General features: G+C 36.2%; 1 protein-coding gene across 1 annotated transcript in view; it reads right to left on the reverse strand.

Moving 5' to 3' along the window:
- Positions 1-10250: 10250 nt before the first annotated feature.
- NUFIP1 (nuclear FMR1 interacting protein 1) overlaps positions 10251-15684 on the reverse strand; it is a 44121-nt gene continuing 38687 nt past the window's right edge. The window contains exons 9-10 of the mRNA XM_017661949.3: positions 11844-12076; positions 10251-10551 (exon numbers count right to left, since the gene is read on the reverse strand). Coding sequence (XP_017517438.2) covers positions 10435-10551; positions 11844-12076 — 350 coding nt within the window. The 3' untranslated portion in view covers positions 10251-10434. The remainder of the gene's footprint in view (positions 10552-11843; positions 12077-15684) is intronic.

Consider the following 15684-nt stretch of genomic DNA (forward strand, 5'->3'; position numbering starts at 1 on the left):
TCAAAGTGGTCCTCACAATGTGATCCCAAACCTCATCAGCATCATCTGGAAATTTATTCAAAATGTAAATTCTCAGGCCATAACCCCTCACCCCACCCCCACCTTAACAATAAACTCTGGGGATGGGATGCACACTGATGTCTGAGAACCACAGTGAAGCTGAACAACCTGACAAGAAAGCAGAAAGGAAAGCTTCAGCCCAAAGACCTGGAGATACAACTGGAAAGGTAAAAGCAATTTAGGGATACTGCAAGCTGGACCAGCCAAGTAACAGAGAGCTGGAGGCTTCCAGCTGCCATAGTGAAGTTTTAACCTTGATAGTAAAGTAAAAGCAAGTGGTTGGTGTGAATGGGAGACAGTTCTGCCCAGGAGAGAAAAGCTCTAACCTCAAGAATAAAGCCCTTTGTATTTTGAGTTAACAGCCTAGATCTTCTGTTCACTCCTGATCCATATATTCTAAAAGTCTGCATTAACAAGCCCCTTTTCTCCATCTAGGTAAATGTCTTCTGGAGTAAAGAATGCTTATACAGATGTGGGAGAAATCCACACCAACTACCAATACATTAATTAAGTGAATCTCTTTTATGTGTAAGACTGATCCTTTAAGGACAACAAATAAAATAGTGGTAAAGAAAATTAGTAAATTGAACAAACAGAACAACTGACAATGAATGTGGGGAAAAGAGAGATAATCCAAGGAATGGAAAACACCATGACAGCTCTCACTGGTATCTTCAGAAATGTAAGGGCACTGCAACTATGAAAAAAGTACAAGAAAGCAATCTTGCATATTTAAAAACAAATTACTAAACTTAAAAATGAAATTAAAAAGCTAAATAATGATGTAATGGGCATGGCTGAAGAAGTAATTAGTGATTTGGAGGATAACATTTGATGAAATCCTTTACAACACAGAAACAAGATAAGACAAAATATGAAAGTCCAGTGACAGAGATCAAATCAGGAGGTTTAATATTCACTTGATAAGAGCCAGGAAAATCAAACAGATCAAATGGAAAGAAAATAAATCATTTTAGAAATTGCCCTTAGTTCAAGAATGGCATATTTGTTCGGAGTGAGAAGAGGCTGAGTAAGCAGAATGAATGACAAATGTCTCATGTGCTGCCTAGGCACATACTGGTAAAATTTAGGACTGCAAGCATATAAAGAAAATCTGGCAAGTTTTTCATGAGGGGGAAAAAAGCAGAATTTTACCAATAAAAAGAAAGAAAGAATCAGATTGGTGTCTTATTTTTAATTGGCAATACTGTATGCCAGCAAACAATCATGCTGTAACTTCAAAATTCTGAAGGTAAATGAGTAACCTAACACACAAACTCAATCTTTAAAAACTCAAATGAAGGATTCAATATTTAGTTACTTGATGATATGCTACTGTAAACCAAAGAAAATAAAATTAAATAATCCTGGGATGAAAGAAAAAGTAGTGAGAAGCAAACAGTAAACCTTAAGAGTAGTCTAAATAACTATGCACAATGTTAAAACATACACAAATACACACCAAAATAATAGAGATTAATATGAAACAAATCCCACATAAATGCATCAGGAGAAAAGGTCTGGATGGGAAATTAAAGAATGCTAAGGTTATTGTATTAATTGGAAGATATGTAGAAGATATGGCTCCTGATTAACTCTATACATAGAAAAAAAGGGTAACCACTAAAGGAATAGCAATAGGTTTAATTATTTCCAAAGCAGTAGGAAGAAAAACAGAGAAAAAACAGCACTCAACCATGCCAACAAAATGCTGAGATAAAAACAAGAAACAACATACAGAAAACACAAAGATGGCAGGAATTGCCCAAACATTTCAACAGTTTAAATTAATACAAATGGGTTTACTTCCCCAGGAACTATTCGATTGAACAAAAAGCTGTTTTGCCTACATTAACTGGGGAAAACAGAAGTCAACAAGAAGTCTACTGAGGACAAGAAAGAATATTTCAGTTACAAAAGCACAACTCACCAACAGTCATATAATGCCTTCATATCTCAGAAATCAGTTCATTAAATGGACAGTAAGATAACAACATAGATGTGAATAATTAATAAATTAAATCCCCCCAAAAAAACCTTATATCCAAGAACTGGCACACCTATGCCCCCAAAACTCTAAATATTTACAAATATTAACCATGTATTCCATGAAGCAGAAACCACACAGGCTACATTCTATCTGCTTGGAAATTTTAAACAGACTTAAATAATTCCTGAGTTAGATGTAAAGGCAATTGAATCTGAAATTATACACTAGAAATAAGAGTCATCAGAGCTGAAGCCTGTCAGACATAGCCAAGGCAGCACTCAGGGAAGCATTTTCAGTCTTAAATACATTTATTAGAAAACAAGAAAGATTAAAAATAAACCTTTGCACAATACACTTTAAAGCAGTGATTGTGTCAATATCCCCAGAGATACGGTGGTCTGTGAAAGTAATTCGGAGTCTGTGAATTTATTTATGTATTTAAAACCTATGGAATTTGCATGCTAACCTGTATGAAGAATAGACCAAGTCATATTTTAGAATATTAATTCAGTTTGTAACATTTGTTACTTCATCCTGATGAGATGAATTGGGTTAGGAGTCACATTTTAAATAATTACAAAAATTAAATGGAGCTCCTTGAAGTCAGGCAAAAGGCCTTATTCATTTTTGTATCTTCAATCCATGCACAGTGCTGGCATATAAGTAAGCACTTAACCATATCATAGGAACTGAATTAATCAACGCATTGGACAGAGAATCTCCCAAAATACAGGGTTCTTTGGAGGAAAACAGTGAAACAGAATAAAAAGGTCTGTATGGTTGTTATAATGTTGGGAAACACTGACCTTAAACACATGAATTTTAACCTCAGGTCTGTGATGTCATAGTGTTACATGTCAGGTGTTCCAGGATTCGGGATAGGATCTAAAAAATAGAGAGGAGCACGAGGGCTGACAGCTGCTATCAGCTTTCTTGCCTTTCTTCTTGCAGCCAAGTCATGGACTTCAATAACCACAGTGTCAGATAACATTAATTTTTCAACTGTAACAGCAGACAGATTTTGAAAATCTAGTCCCTGTTAGCTGTGTGTCGAAAGGGTAGTGAGCTCTGGCTGTAGCTAACAAAAGTAACTAGAACATAAGATCAAAATTTCTGATATTATGGAAGACAAAAAGATCTCAGTAACTTTAATTTACTTAAAACACTAAAAAGTGATCAATTACTATTTCCATAGGACAAATTTTAATTAAACCTGAAAACTGAGGTAACATTATTTCACAAACAACTGTTTATGCTCTAAGAAATTAGTTGAACCTCATCAAGTACTACACATACTTTATACTTTACAGACTTTTGCACAGGGAAATAAAAAAGATCCAATTCTGAACCATAAAAAAAAAGCACTTCAATTTAATCTGAATGTACATAGAGGCTATATCTATATTAACATTTTAAATGTTCACTATTTGAGCTACTTAAGTAGTGCCAATAGGTGAATTTCAACCTGTCCTTTGATATAAATAGCAAAAACTTAAAATTTAAGACCTTCTTACAGTATTATTTTGATTTGGTTTATTTTAAAATTATTCCCCCCTTGCTACAGTTAAAGAATGACTCTTCTTGGAGACCCTGCACCGACGGCTGCTCAAACATCAGGGACCCTGCAGGGATCTTTGAGTTGGTGGAACTTGTTGGAAATGGAACATATGGATAAGTTTCTAAGTGTTCAATAAAAGTTACAATATGAGAAGTAGAGGAGCCAAGATGGCGGCGTGAGTAGGGCTGCAGAAATCTCCTACCAAAACCATATACATTTGTGAAAATACAACTATTCCTGAAAGAGAGACCAGTGGATATAGTACAACAGCCAGCCTACATCTACATCTGCGAGAACTCAGCATCTCACAAAGGGGGTAAGATACAAAGCCATGACCTGGTGGGACCTGAGTGCCCCCTCCACCCCAGCTCCCCAGCAGGAGGAGAGGAGTTGGAGCAGGGAGGGAGAGGGAGCCCAGGACTGCTAAACACCCAGCCCTGGTCATCCGCACCCAGAATGCAGACACACAGTGCATGGTGTGCTGGATATCAGGGAAATGGAACAGTAAAACCTGCGAGTGGGTCCCTGCAGCCGGCGTACCTGGGACAACAGAAAAGCAAGTGCTTTTTGAAAGTCTTAAAGGGACAGGGGCCTCACAGCTGGATGGAAGTGTCCCAGCACACTCAGCCCAGCAGCTGGGAATCCCAGGGAAATTCAGGCACTCCAGCCCCCTGGGCGGCAGCACAGCTCTGAAGCCCCTCATGGCAATAAACAGCTTCCCGTCCATTCCCCCTCCCGTGCGGCCCCACCATAGCAGGGGAGCAGCCTGGGAGGGGCTGCACCCACAGCAACCGTCCAGAGCCTCCTCCACAGCCACCTGGGCCAGACTCAGAGGCCCAGCTGGCGAGCGCAGACAGAGGAAGCCGGGATAGGGCACCAAGGGTGGCCATTCTTGCAGGAGAGCACATCCAGCACACCTGCCCCTCCCTGGAGGGCTCTGGGCTACCCAGACGGCTGCCCTGCCCATAGCGGCTCAGGAAATAAAATCGGAAGCTGCTCCGAGGAGGGCGAGGCAATCAGCAAGCAGGAAGGGACTTTGCTCTCCCAGCTAATACACACACCAACAGCCCACGACTACCTCTATAGCCATAAAAAGGCAGAAACCCCTGAGAGGGAGCCTGGGGAGATAGATTTAACCAATAATCCTGAAAAAGAATTCAAAACAAAGGTCATAACCATGCGGATGGACCTGCAGTGAAATATGCAAGAGCTAAAGGATCAAGTTAGGAGGGAGAAGACAGAAATAAAACAATCTCTGGAAGGACTTAAAAGCAGACTGGATGAGGCGCAAGAAGCCATTAATTGAATAGAAATCAGAGAACAGGAACAGAGAGAAGCTGAGGCAGAGAGAGATAAAAGGATCTCCAGGAATGAAAGAATACTAAGAGAATTGTGTGACCAATCCAAATGTAGCAATATTTCCTTTATAGGGGTACCAGAAGAAGAGAAAAAGGGATAGGAAGAGTATTTGAATAATTGCTGAAAATTTCCCCAAAATGGGGAGGAAATAGTTGCTCAGACCATGGAAGCCCACAGAACTCCCAACACAAGGGAACCAAGGAGGACAACACCAAGACACATAATAATTAAAATAGCAAAGATCAAGGACAAGGACAGAGTATTAAAGGCAGCCACAGAGAGAAAAAAGGTCACCTACAAAGGAAAACCCATCAGGCTATCATCAGACTTCTCAACAGAAACCTTACAGGCCAGAAGAGAATGGCATGATATATTTAGTGCAATGAAACAGAAGGGCCTTAAACCAAGAACACTGTATCCAGTATGAGTATCATTTAAATATGAAGGAGAGATTAAACAATTCCCAGACAAGCAAAAGTTGAGGGAATTTGCCTCCCACAAACCACCTCTACAGGATATTTTAAAGGGACTGCTCTAGACGGAAGTACTCCTAAGGCAAAATAGATGTCACCAGAGAAATTAAAATCACAACAAAGAAAGCAGACCAACCAAATACTAATTAAAGGCAAAAAACAAAATCAGCTACTCACAAAAGCAGTCAAAGGAAACACAAAAGAGCACAGAATAAAACACCTAACATATAAAGAATGGAGGAGGAAGAATAAGAAGGGACAGAAGTAAAGAATCATCAGACCGTGTTTATAATAGCTTAATAAGCAAGTTAAGTTAGACGGTTAGATAGTAAAGAAGCTACCCTTGAACCTTTGGTAACCATGAATCTAAAGCCTGCATTGGCAGTAAGTACGTATCTTTCAATAATCCCCCTAAAGATAAACGGACTGAACGCACCAATCAGAAGACACAGAGTAACAGAATGAATAAAAAAGCAAGGCCCATCTGTATGCTGCTTACAAGAGACTCACCTCAAACCCAAAGACATACACAGACTAAAAGTGAAGGAAGGAAAAAGATAGTTCATGCAAACAATAGGGAGAAAACAGCAGGTGTTACAGTACTAGTATCAGACAAAATAGACTTCAAAACAAAGAAAGTAATGAGATATAGAAGGACATTACATAATGATAAAGGGCCCAGCCCAACAAGAGGATATAACCATTATAAATATATATGCATCCAATACAGGAGCACCAACATATGTGAAACAAACACTAACAGAATTAAAGGAGGAAATAGAATGCAATGCATTCACTTTAGGAGACTCCAACACTTTTAAGTAAGTAAGGACACACAGGCACTGAACAACACACTACAACAGATAGACCTAATAGACATCTATAGAACTCTACACCCAAAAGCAGCAAGATAAAAATTCCTCTCAGGTGCACATGGAACATTTTCCAGAATAGACCACATACTAGGCCACAAAAAGAGCATCAGTAAATTAAAAAAGATTGAAATTCTACCAACCAACTTCTCAGACCGCAAAGGTATAAAACTAGAAATAAATTGTACAAAGAAAGCAAAAAGGCTCACAAACACAAAACATGGAAGCTAAACAACACGTTCCTAAATAATCAATGGATCACTGGCCAAGTAAAAATAGAGATCAGGCAATATATGGAAACAAATGACAACAACCGTACAAAGTCCCAAGTTCTGTGGGACGCAGTGAACGCAGTTCTAAGAGGAAGTATAAATCCAGGCCAATTTAAAGAAGGAAGAACAATCCCAAATGAATAGCCTAAAGTCACAATTATTGAAACTGGAAAAAGAACAAATGAGGCCCGAAGTCAGAAAGAAGGAAGGACATAATAAAGATCAGAGAAAAAATAAATAAAATTGAGAAGAATAAAACAACAGAAAAATTCAATTAAACCAAGAGCTGTTTCTTTGAGAAAACAAACAAAATAGATAAGCCTCTAGCCAGACTTATTAAGAGAAAAAGAGAATCAACACACATCAACAGAATCTGAAAGAAGAAAGGAAAAATCACGACGGACACCACAGAAATACAAAGAATCATTAGAGAATACTAGGAGAATCTATATGCTAAGAAGCTGGAAAAGCTAGAAGAAATGGACAACTTCCTAGAAAATACAACCTTCCAAGACTGACCAAGGAAGAAATAGAAAATCTAAACAGACCAATTACCAGCAACGAAATTGAAGCGGTAATCAAAAAACTACCCAAGAACAAAACCCCCAGGCCAGATGGATTTACCATGGAATTTTATCAGGCATACAGAGAAGACATAATACCCATTCTCCTTAAAGTTTTCCAAAAATAGATGAGGAGGGAATACTTCCAGACTCATTCTATGAAGCCAGCATCACCCTAATACCAAAACCAGGCAAAGACCCGACCAAAAAAGAAAATTACAGACCAAAATATCCCTGATGAACATAGATGCAAAAATACTCAAAAAAATATTAGCAAACGGATTTCAAAAGTACATCAACAGGATCATACACCATGACCAAGTGGGATTCATCTCAGGGATGCAAGGATGGTAGAACATTTAAAAATACATCAACATCATCCACTACATCAACAAAAAGAAGCACAAAAACCATATGATCATCTCCATAGATGCTGAAAAAGCATTCAACAAAAGTCAACATCCATTCATGATAAAAACTCTTAACAAAATGGGTACAGAGGGCAAGTACCTCAACATAATAAAGGCCATATATGATAAACCCACAGCCAACATCATACTGAATAGCAAAAAGCTGAAAGCTTTTCCTCTTAAGATCGAGAACAAGACAAGAATGCCCATTCTCCCCACTGTTATTCAACATAGTACTGGAGGTCCTAGCCATGGCAATCAGACAAAACAAAGAAATACAAGGAAACCAGACTGGTAAAGAATAAGTCAAACTGTCACTATTTGCAGATGACATGATATTGTACATGATATTGTACAAAGCTCTAAACACTCCATTCCAAAACTACCAGAACTAATATTGGAATTCAGCAAAGTTGCAGGACACAAAATTAATACACAGAAATCTGTGGCTTTCGTATACACTAACAATGAACTAACAGAAAGAGAAAATGAACTAACAGAAAGAGAAATCAGGAAAACAATTCCATTCACAATTGCATCAAAAAGAATAAAATACCTAGGAATAAACCTAACCAAGGAAGTGAAAGACCTATATATACCCTGAAAACTACAAGACACTCTTAAGAGAAATTAAAGAGGACACTAACAAATGGAAACTCATCCCATGCTCTTGGCTAGGAAGAATTAATATTGTCAAAATGGCCATCCTGCCCAAAGCAATCTACAGATTCAATGCAATCCCTATCAAAATACCAACAGCATTCTTCAACGAACTGGAACAAACAGTTCTAAAATTCATATGGAACCACAAGAGACCCGAATAGCCAAAGCAATCCTGAGAACGAAGAATAAAGTGGGGTGGGATCTTGCTCCCCAACTTAATGCTCTACTACAAAGCCAGTTATCAAGACAATTTGGTACTAGCACAAGAGCAGAGCCACAGACCAGTGGAACAAGATAGAGAGTCCAGATATTAACCCAAACATATATGGTCAATTAATATATGATAAAGGAGCCATGGACATACAATGGGGAAATGACAGCCTCTTCAACAGCTGGTTTTGGCAAAACTGGACAGCTACATGTAAGAGAATGAAACTGGATCATTGTTTAACCCCACACACAAAGTAAATTCGAAATGGATCAAAGACCTGAATGTAAGTCATGAAACTATAAAACTCTTAGAAAAAGACATAGGCAAAAATCTCTTGGACATAAACATGAGCAACTTCTTCACAAACATATCTTCCCGGGCAAGGGAAACAAAAGCAAAAATGAACAAGTGGGACTATATCAAGCCAAAAAGATTCCGTACGGCAAAGGACACCACCAATAGAACAAGAAGTCATCCTACAGTATGGGAGAATATATTCATAAATGACAGATCTGATAAAAGATTGACATCCAATATATATAAAGTGCTCACGAACCTCAATAAACAAAAAGCAAATAATCCTATTAAAAAATGGGTAGAGGAGCTGAACAGACACTTCTCCAAAGAAGAAATTCAGATGGCCAACAGACACATGAAAAGATGCTCCATATAGCTAATCATCAGGGAAATGCAAATTAAAACCACAATGAGATATCACCTCACACCAGTAAGGACTGCCACCATCTAAAAGATAAACAACAACAAATGTTGGCGAGTTTGTGGAGAAAGGGGAACCCTCCTACACTGCTGTTGGGAATGTAAACTAGTTCATCCATTGTGGAAAGCAGTATGGAGGTTCCTCAAAAAGCTCAAAATAGAAATACCAATTGACCCAGGAATTCCACTTCTAGGCATTTACCCTAAGAATACAGCAGCCCAGTCTGAAAAAGACAGATGCACCCCTATGTTTATTGCAACACTATTTACAATAGCCAAGAAATGGAAGCAACCTAAGTGTCCATCAGTAGATAAGTGGATAAAGAAGATGTGGTACATATACACAATGGAATATTATTCAGCCATAAGAAGAAAACAAATCCTACCATTTGCAACAACATGGATGCAGCTAGAGGGTATTATGCTCAGTGAAATAAGCCAGGTGGAGAAAGACAAGTACCAAATGATTTCACTTATATGTGGAGTATAAGAACAAAGAAAAAACTGAAGGAACAAAACAGCAGCAGAAACACAGAACCCAAGAATGGACTAACAGTTACCAAAGGGAAAGGTACTGGGGAGGATGGGTGGGAAGGGAGGGATAAGGGGGGTGGGGAAAGAAAGGGGGCATTATGATTAACATGTATAATGTGGGGTTGGGCATGGGAGGGCTGTGCAACACAGAGAAGATAATTAGTGATTCTACAGTATCTTACTATGCTGATGGACAGTAACTGTAATGGGGTTTGTGGGGGGTACGTGATGATGGAGGAGTCTAATAAACATAATGTTCCTCATGTAATTGTAGATTAATTATATCAAAATAAAAAAATTAATAAATAAAAGTTACAATATAAAATAAATAAATAAGACTGACTCTTACTCTCCTGCATTAAAAATAAAATGACTGTATTTCTCTCCCCAACCTACAACTTTGCTCAGCTGAATTAAACATTTTTAAAGCTTTTCTCTTTACTACTAAACCCTTCAGTTCTCAGATGGTCCAAGAGCAGACTTCTTCACACAACAGCAATATATACAAATAAAAAGTAGAATTCTGTCAACAAAAATTAAGTATGAGTCCAACAATAAAGACACAGTCTTAAAAATCAGTTATGTATTTATTTGCATAGATTCAAAGGAAAGACTTGAAAATCCGCCATAACATCCTAAGAGGCTTATAATTTAATGACCAATCCAGTTTTTTAAAAAAAGGTTTTCCTCCACTAACTTGAGGATATTACTGTTTCACATGCTTCAGTTACATATGGTGAAACATCAGAGACCTACTTATCTTTAATTTTCACAGAATTAGTATTAAGTCCAAAAAAGTCTTTTTTGATGATGTACCGAACACACTGCAAAATCACATTTCTTTCATGTCGAATGTCTGGAGCTAAAAGCTAAAAAACAGTAAATAAAAAAAATAAGCTGGTAAGCAAAATATATCCAATAAACACAGTCTAAAATAGCATGTGTGCCTTATCTATGTGAAGAACACCGAATAGTAAAGATGTATACTATATTTATTATTTTGCACAAGCACATTTTCTTTTAACTTATACCAAGACTAGCTCTTTAAACAACACAGAAGTTCATATTTGGGGTCCTTTCTAGGAGTATCTAACAAGGGACAGGAAAAATGGGTTTAAAGTCTACAATCCTTTAATCTAAAGATCATGTCAAAGAGGACCCCTCCCAAACCCAAATCTATAGTCAGTGTAGAAATTGGTAGATACAGTATATATAATAATAGTAAAATTAACAATTTTAAAAATCCCAACATTCCTGGACTCTTTTAACTTCCCATTTTTGTACTTACTGTAATGAAAAGAAAGCTAAAAATCCCTGTTATTTATGGATTCACAATCAAGGAATCGTGATTTACCAAAAAGAATAAAGTGACTGACTACCCAATTAATTTTCTTATGTCACTAATGTAGTTCAGAAACACTATACAGGACGTTTCAATGGAAAAGTGACTTAATTTATCACTTATAAGATAAACATTTAAAACATGGAATTTATTTTATATGACATCAAAATTTATAAAATAACATTTCAGATTAATTTTAATAAGAAAAAAGTGTGTCTATATGAAATGCCTCATAAAGGATAGCCACAGGACACTTTAGCTACAGCAGAAGCATTAACTGACAAGGCCAAAAACAAAAAATCAAAAAAAACAAAAAACAGATTTTACACCAAATGCCAATAGTTCACTAGTTCACTAAAAAAGTCTTGGATCTTTGAAGAGCTGCATGTCCACTACTCAGAATTAAAATATGTATTGCTATCTCTTCATAGTCCGAAGAAAAGTAACAGATTTTTTAGCGTACCATACTGATAATAAAACCAATCATGTACAAAATAAGCTCATTTTTCTCCCATCAGCCTACCATCCAATTTAGCTGTGCTTTCAATGAATACTTTAAAAATGTCACTACACCTCAATACATCTTTCCTTACCACCCAGTTAAACCTGGATTCTTTTAAGCAGTTCTGAAAATTATTATGCCACATTTATTGAACATAGCCCTGTGCCAAATGCAGTTTCCACATTAAGATACACAGATGATTCTTCAAGAAGCATGTCTCTGGTGACCTTTAAACACACATATGTGCACACATGCATGAACTCTATTCTCACAAATGAGAAAAACACAAAAATAGAATGTAAAGAAAAATCATTTACCATTTCCAGCAGATATGGATGGTGAGTTCTTGGTTCAAATAATGTTTGATAGTTGTGATAACCTTTTTTCCTTTTAGGGTTTATCCTTTTAAAACTTTTCTTTTGATTTTCATGCTTGACTTCTGAGAAATTTCTAACGGTCACTTTAATATCTTGACTTGGTCTCTTAGGAGTACTGTTATGAAGAAACTGGTCTTCGGCCAGAACGTCTGCTTCAGTCCTGATGGGAGCTTCTAAATGTAATGAAAAACAAACACAGAAATTTTGAAGGAAAAAAAAACAGGCAGAACTTCCAAAAATAACCAGAAAGCCATTATAATCCCATTCCCCAGACATAATACTGGCTACTTTATTAGTACTAGACATTTATAATGTATTGCAATATTTTTCAAATTGGGATCCATAACTGCTAAGAATTGAGGACTACATAAAGGAATAAAGATTGCCAGGAACATTCAATATGTAGATAAATAACAAAGATATATTTTTTTGTTTGAAAAAGAATTTTTAAGATAATTGACTATTTAAAGCAAAAAATAATAACAATGTATGTGGGGTTTATAACATCTATAGAAATAAAATCTATGATAACCATAGAACAAAGGAAGGGAAGAGGAAAATGAAAATACAAGTATATTGCTGTAAAATTCTTAAATTACGTATCAAGTGGTATAATAGCATTGGAAAGTATACTGTGATAAAGCTGTACACTATAAACTCTAGACCAACTTCAAAAGGATAAACCAAACAGGTATAATTAATAAATCAATATTTGCACTGTCCTATAAGTATAGGATTAATCCAAATGCAGGAAAAGAATGAAAACAGAAAAGCAAACTGAGACAAATAAAAACAAACTGTATCAATAATTACAATATATGTAAATAGTTAAAATACCCCACTTAAAAGGCTGAGTATTCAGACGGGAAAAATAAAGCAAACACAAGACTAGCTACCATGTTTCAAGAAATCAACTTTAAATTGCTAGCAGTCCTCAATTTGCACAATCTGAACTGAGATCAAATCTCAGATATCAAGGAACAGTGTGAAGTGAGAACTGCCTGTATAAAGTTCATAGGTTAAAAGTAAAAGGAGAGAAGAAGATGCCATGCATACACTAATCATAATGAATTTGGGATGGCTATATCAGTACCAGACAAAAGAGACTTCAGAACTTTAGAACAGGGACTATCACCAGGGATAAAGAGGGATATAATGATAAAGAGGTCAATAAAACAGTAACACCTAATAACAGAGTTTCAGTATACATGCAGCAAAGTATTACAGAACTGAAAAGAGAAATAGACAAATCCATTATTAAGGCTGGAAACTTGAACACTCTGCTCTTAGCAACTGAATAACAATTAGAAAATGAGTGAGGGTATAGAAGAACTTAGTACCACTAACAATCAACTCAACTGACAAAGAATGCTAGACCAATATGCTCTTGTCAAATTCATATGAACATTTTACCTTCTGTGTTGGGCTATAAAGCAAGTCTCAATAAGTTGAAAGAAATGACAGTATATAGAGTATGTCCTCTGACTATAACAGAAAAGTAAAATCAATAATAGAAAACTACCTGGCAAACCTCCAAATATTTGGTAACAAAACATACTTCTAAATAACCCATGAGTTAAACAACAAATCACAATTAGAAAATATTTGAAATAAATTAAAATGAAAATACAATATGTCAAATTTGTGGGATGTAGCTACAGCAATGCATGAAGGCAAATTTATAGCTTTGAATGCTTATATCAAAAATGAAGAAAAGTCTAAAATCAATTATTTAGACTTCCCTGCAAACAGGCAGAGAGTGAAAGGAAAAAAATAAGAGTGAAAATCAAAGAATTAGAAATAGACAAGAGAAAAATCAACAAAGAAGAAGTTGGTTCCTTGAAAAGATTAATAAAATTAATAAACACCTGTGACCAAGAAAGAAAGAAAAATACCAATAATATGAAGAAACAAAAAGGGACATCACTATAGATCCTACAGATATCACAAGAAAATATTATGTATAACTTTTTGTAAATAAATTTGACAACTTATGTGAAACTGATTCTTCTGAAGAACACAAATTATTTAAACAACTCACAAAAAAACATGTTCTTATACCTATTAATGAAACGTTATTCACAATTTAAAATCTTCCCTAAAGGAAATGCCAGGAACAGATGGCTAGACCACTGAATTCTACAAACAAGAAAATGGTGGGAATCCTACACAAGCCCTTAAAAAGAGAAGGAGTGAACAGATCCCAACTCATACCAAATCCAGACAAGGCCACTGTAAGAGAAGACACACACACACACACACACACACACACACACACACACACAAATATCCTTTATGAACATGGATGTAAAAATTACTAATAAAATATTAGCAAATCAAACCCAGCACTGTACTAAAAAAAGGTAATATACATACCCAAGTAGATTTTATCCCAGGAATACAAGGTTGGTTTGACATCTAAAAAACTACCAATGTATGTCACCATATTAACAGACTAAAGAAGAAAAACCATATGATTGGTTCACAAGTTTCCCCTCCTCACACTCCCCAAATGGTTATTCTGTATTCTTGACTATGATGAATTACAGGCTTATGTGATATAGAGTTCTATCCTGGAAGTTGAGAGACTGGTTCAATTGCCCGGACAAGAGTGTGGGAGTCTAATAACATCCCTCAAAACCCTCAACATTCAAGCATTACATAGGAATGAACCTGGAAATTACATCTGAAAGGAAGTATAGAGTTTAAGTATTAGAAGCACAGAAACTGGCTAGGTTCAAGTTCTAGTCCCATCACTTAATAGCTGTATGATCCTGGGATACACTACATATCTCTGCCTAAATGAGCTCATTGTGATAATTAAATGAGTAAAGCATATAAAACAGGGTCTGACACAGAGTAAACACCATATAAGAACTTGCTATGATGACAGTGGTTTTAATGTACCTTCACAATGATGGGGACAAAAAAGTAAGAGAAATATAACCATAAAAGAATGGAGCTAAGAATCCTCAAGGTGGTTTGTAGCATTTAAATCCATGGGAAAATAAAGCAAAAAATAAATACCAGGGCACTTCTATTCTTTCTCTTCCCTTTAAGTACTGATTTTGCAATCCAGGAACACAAATATCAAATGAATCAGAGCTTATATTGCCAATTTTCTGCTAAGGAATTAAGTATGAAATCATTTATATTTTTCTCAAGGTCCACATTTTGCAGCTTAGCCTCATATTTTAATGTAATATTTATCAATACAAATAAACTTAAAATACAGCCTTTGACTTTTTCAAACCTAAATCACTCTTTTTGGTATGATCTTTTTAATGAGATTTCAATTTGGAGGTCCCCCAATCATAGCCAAACCAGTTGGAAGAAATACAACAATTCTGGGAGTTGTAAAACTGTACTTAACTTCTAATACAAGAAACCAACATGCAAACCTCGGGACAAATACCAAGCTGACCCATTTGGAAATACTACTCACCAAAATTTTCTTTCCTATATATATCTTAATGATTTGCATGGCCCCAGAACCAAGCATAGCCTCTTCTTGTGCTTCAGTCTTTCCTGAGAGATCCTTTCCTTGTTTACAAGTCTTTCCAGAAAAGTACTACCCATGTTTAAGATCCTCTATACATTTTTCGTGTTAATTCCTAAGTTGAGACAGATCTTAACTATAAAGATACAATTGTCAAAATCTGTGAGAAAGAATCAGAGTGCTCCTCTCCATTCAGAATCCACTTAAACAGCCTTCCTTATGCTATTTCATGGTTCAAAAAAGGCCCACTTTATTTCCTTGGTTTATTTATTCCTTAGTCCC

The sequence above is a fragment of the Manis javanica genome, chromosome 9 (assembly GCF_040802235.1).
Source record: "Manis javanica isolate MJ-LG chromosome 9, MJ_LKY, whole genome shotgun sequence".
NCBI lineage: Eukaryota > Metazoa > Chordata > Mammalia > Pholidota > Manidae > Manis > Manis javanica.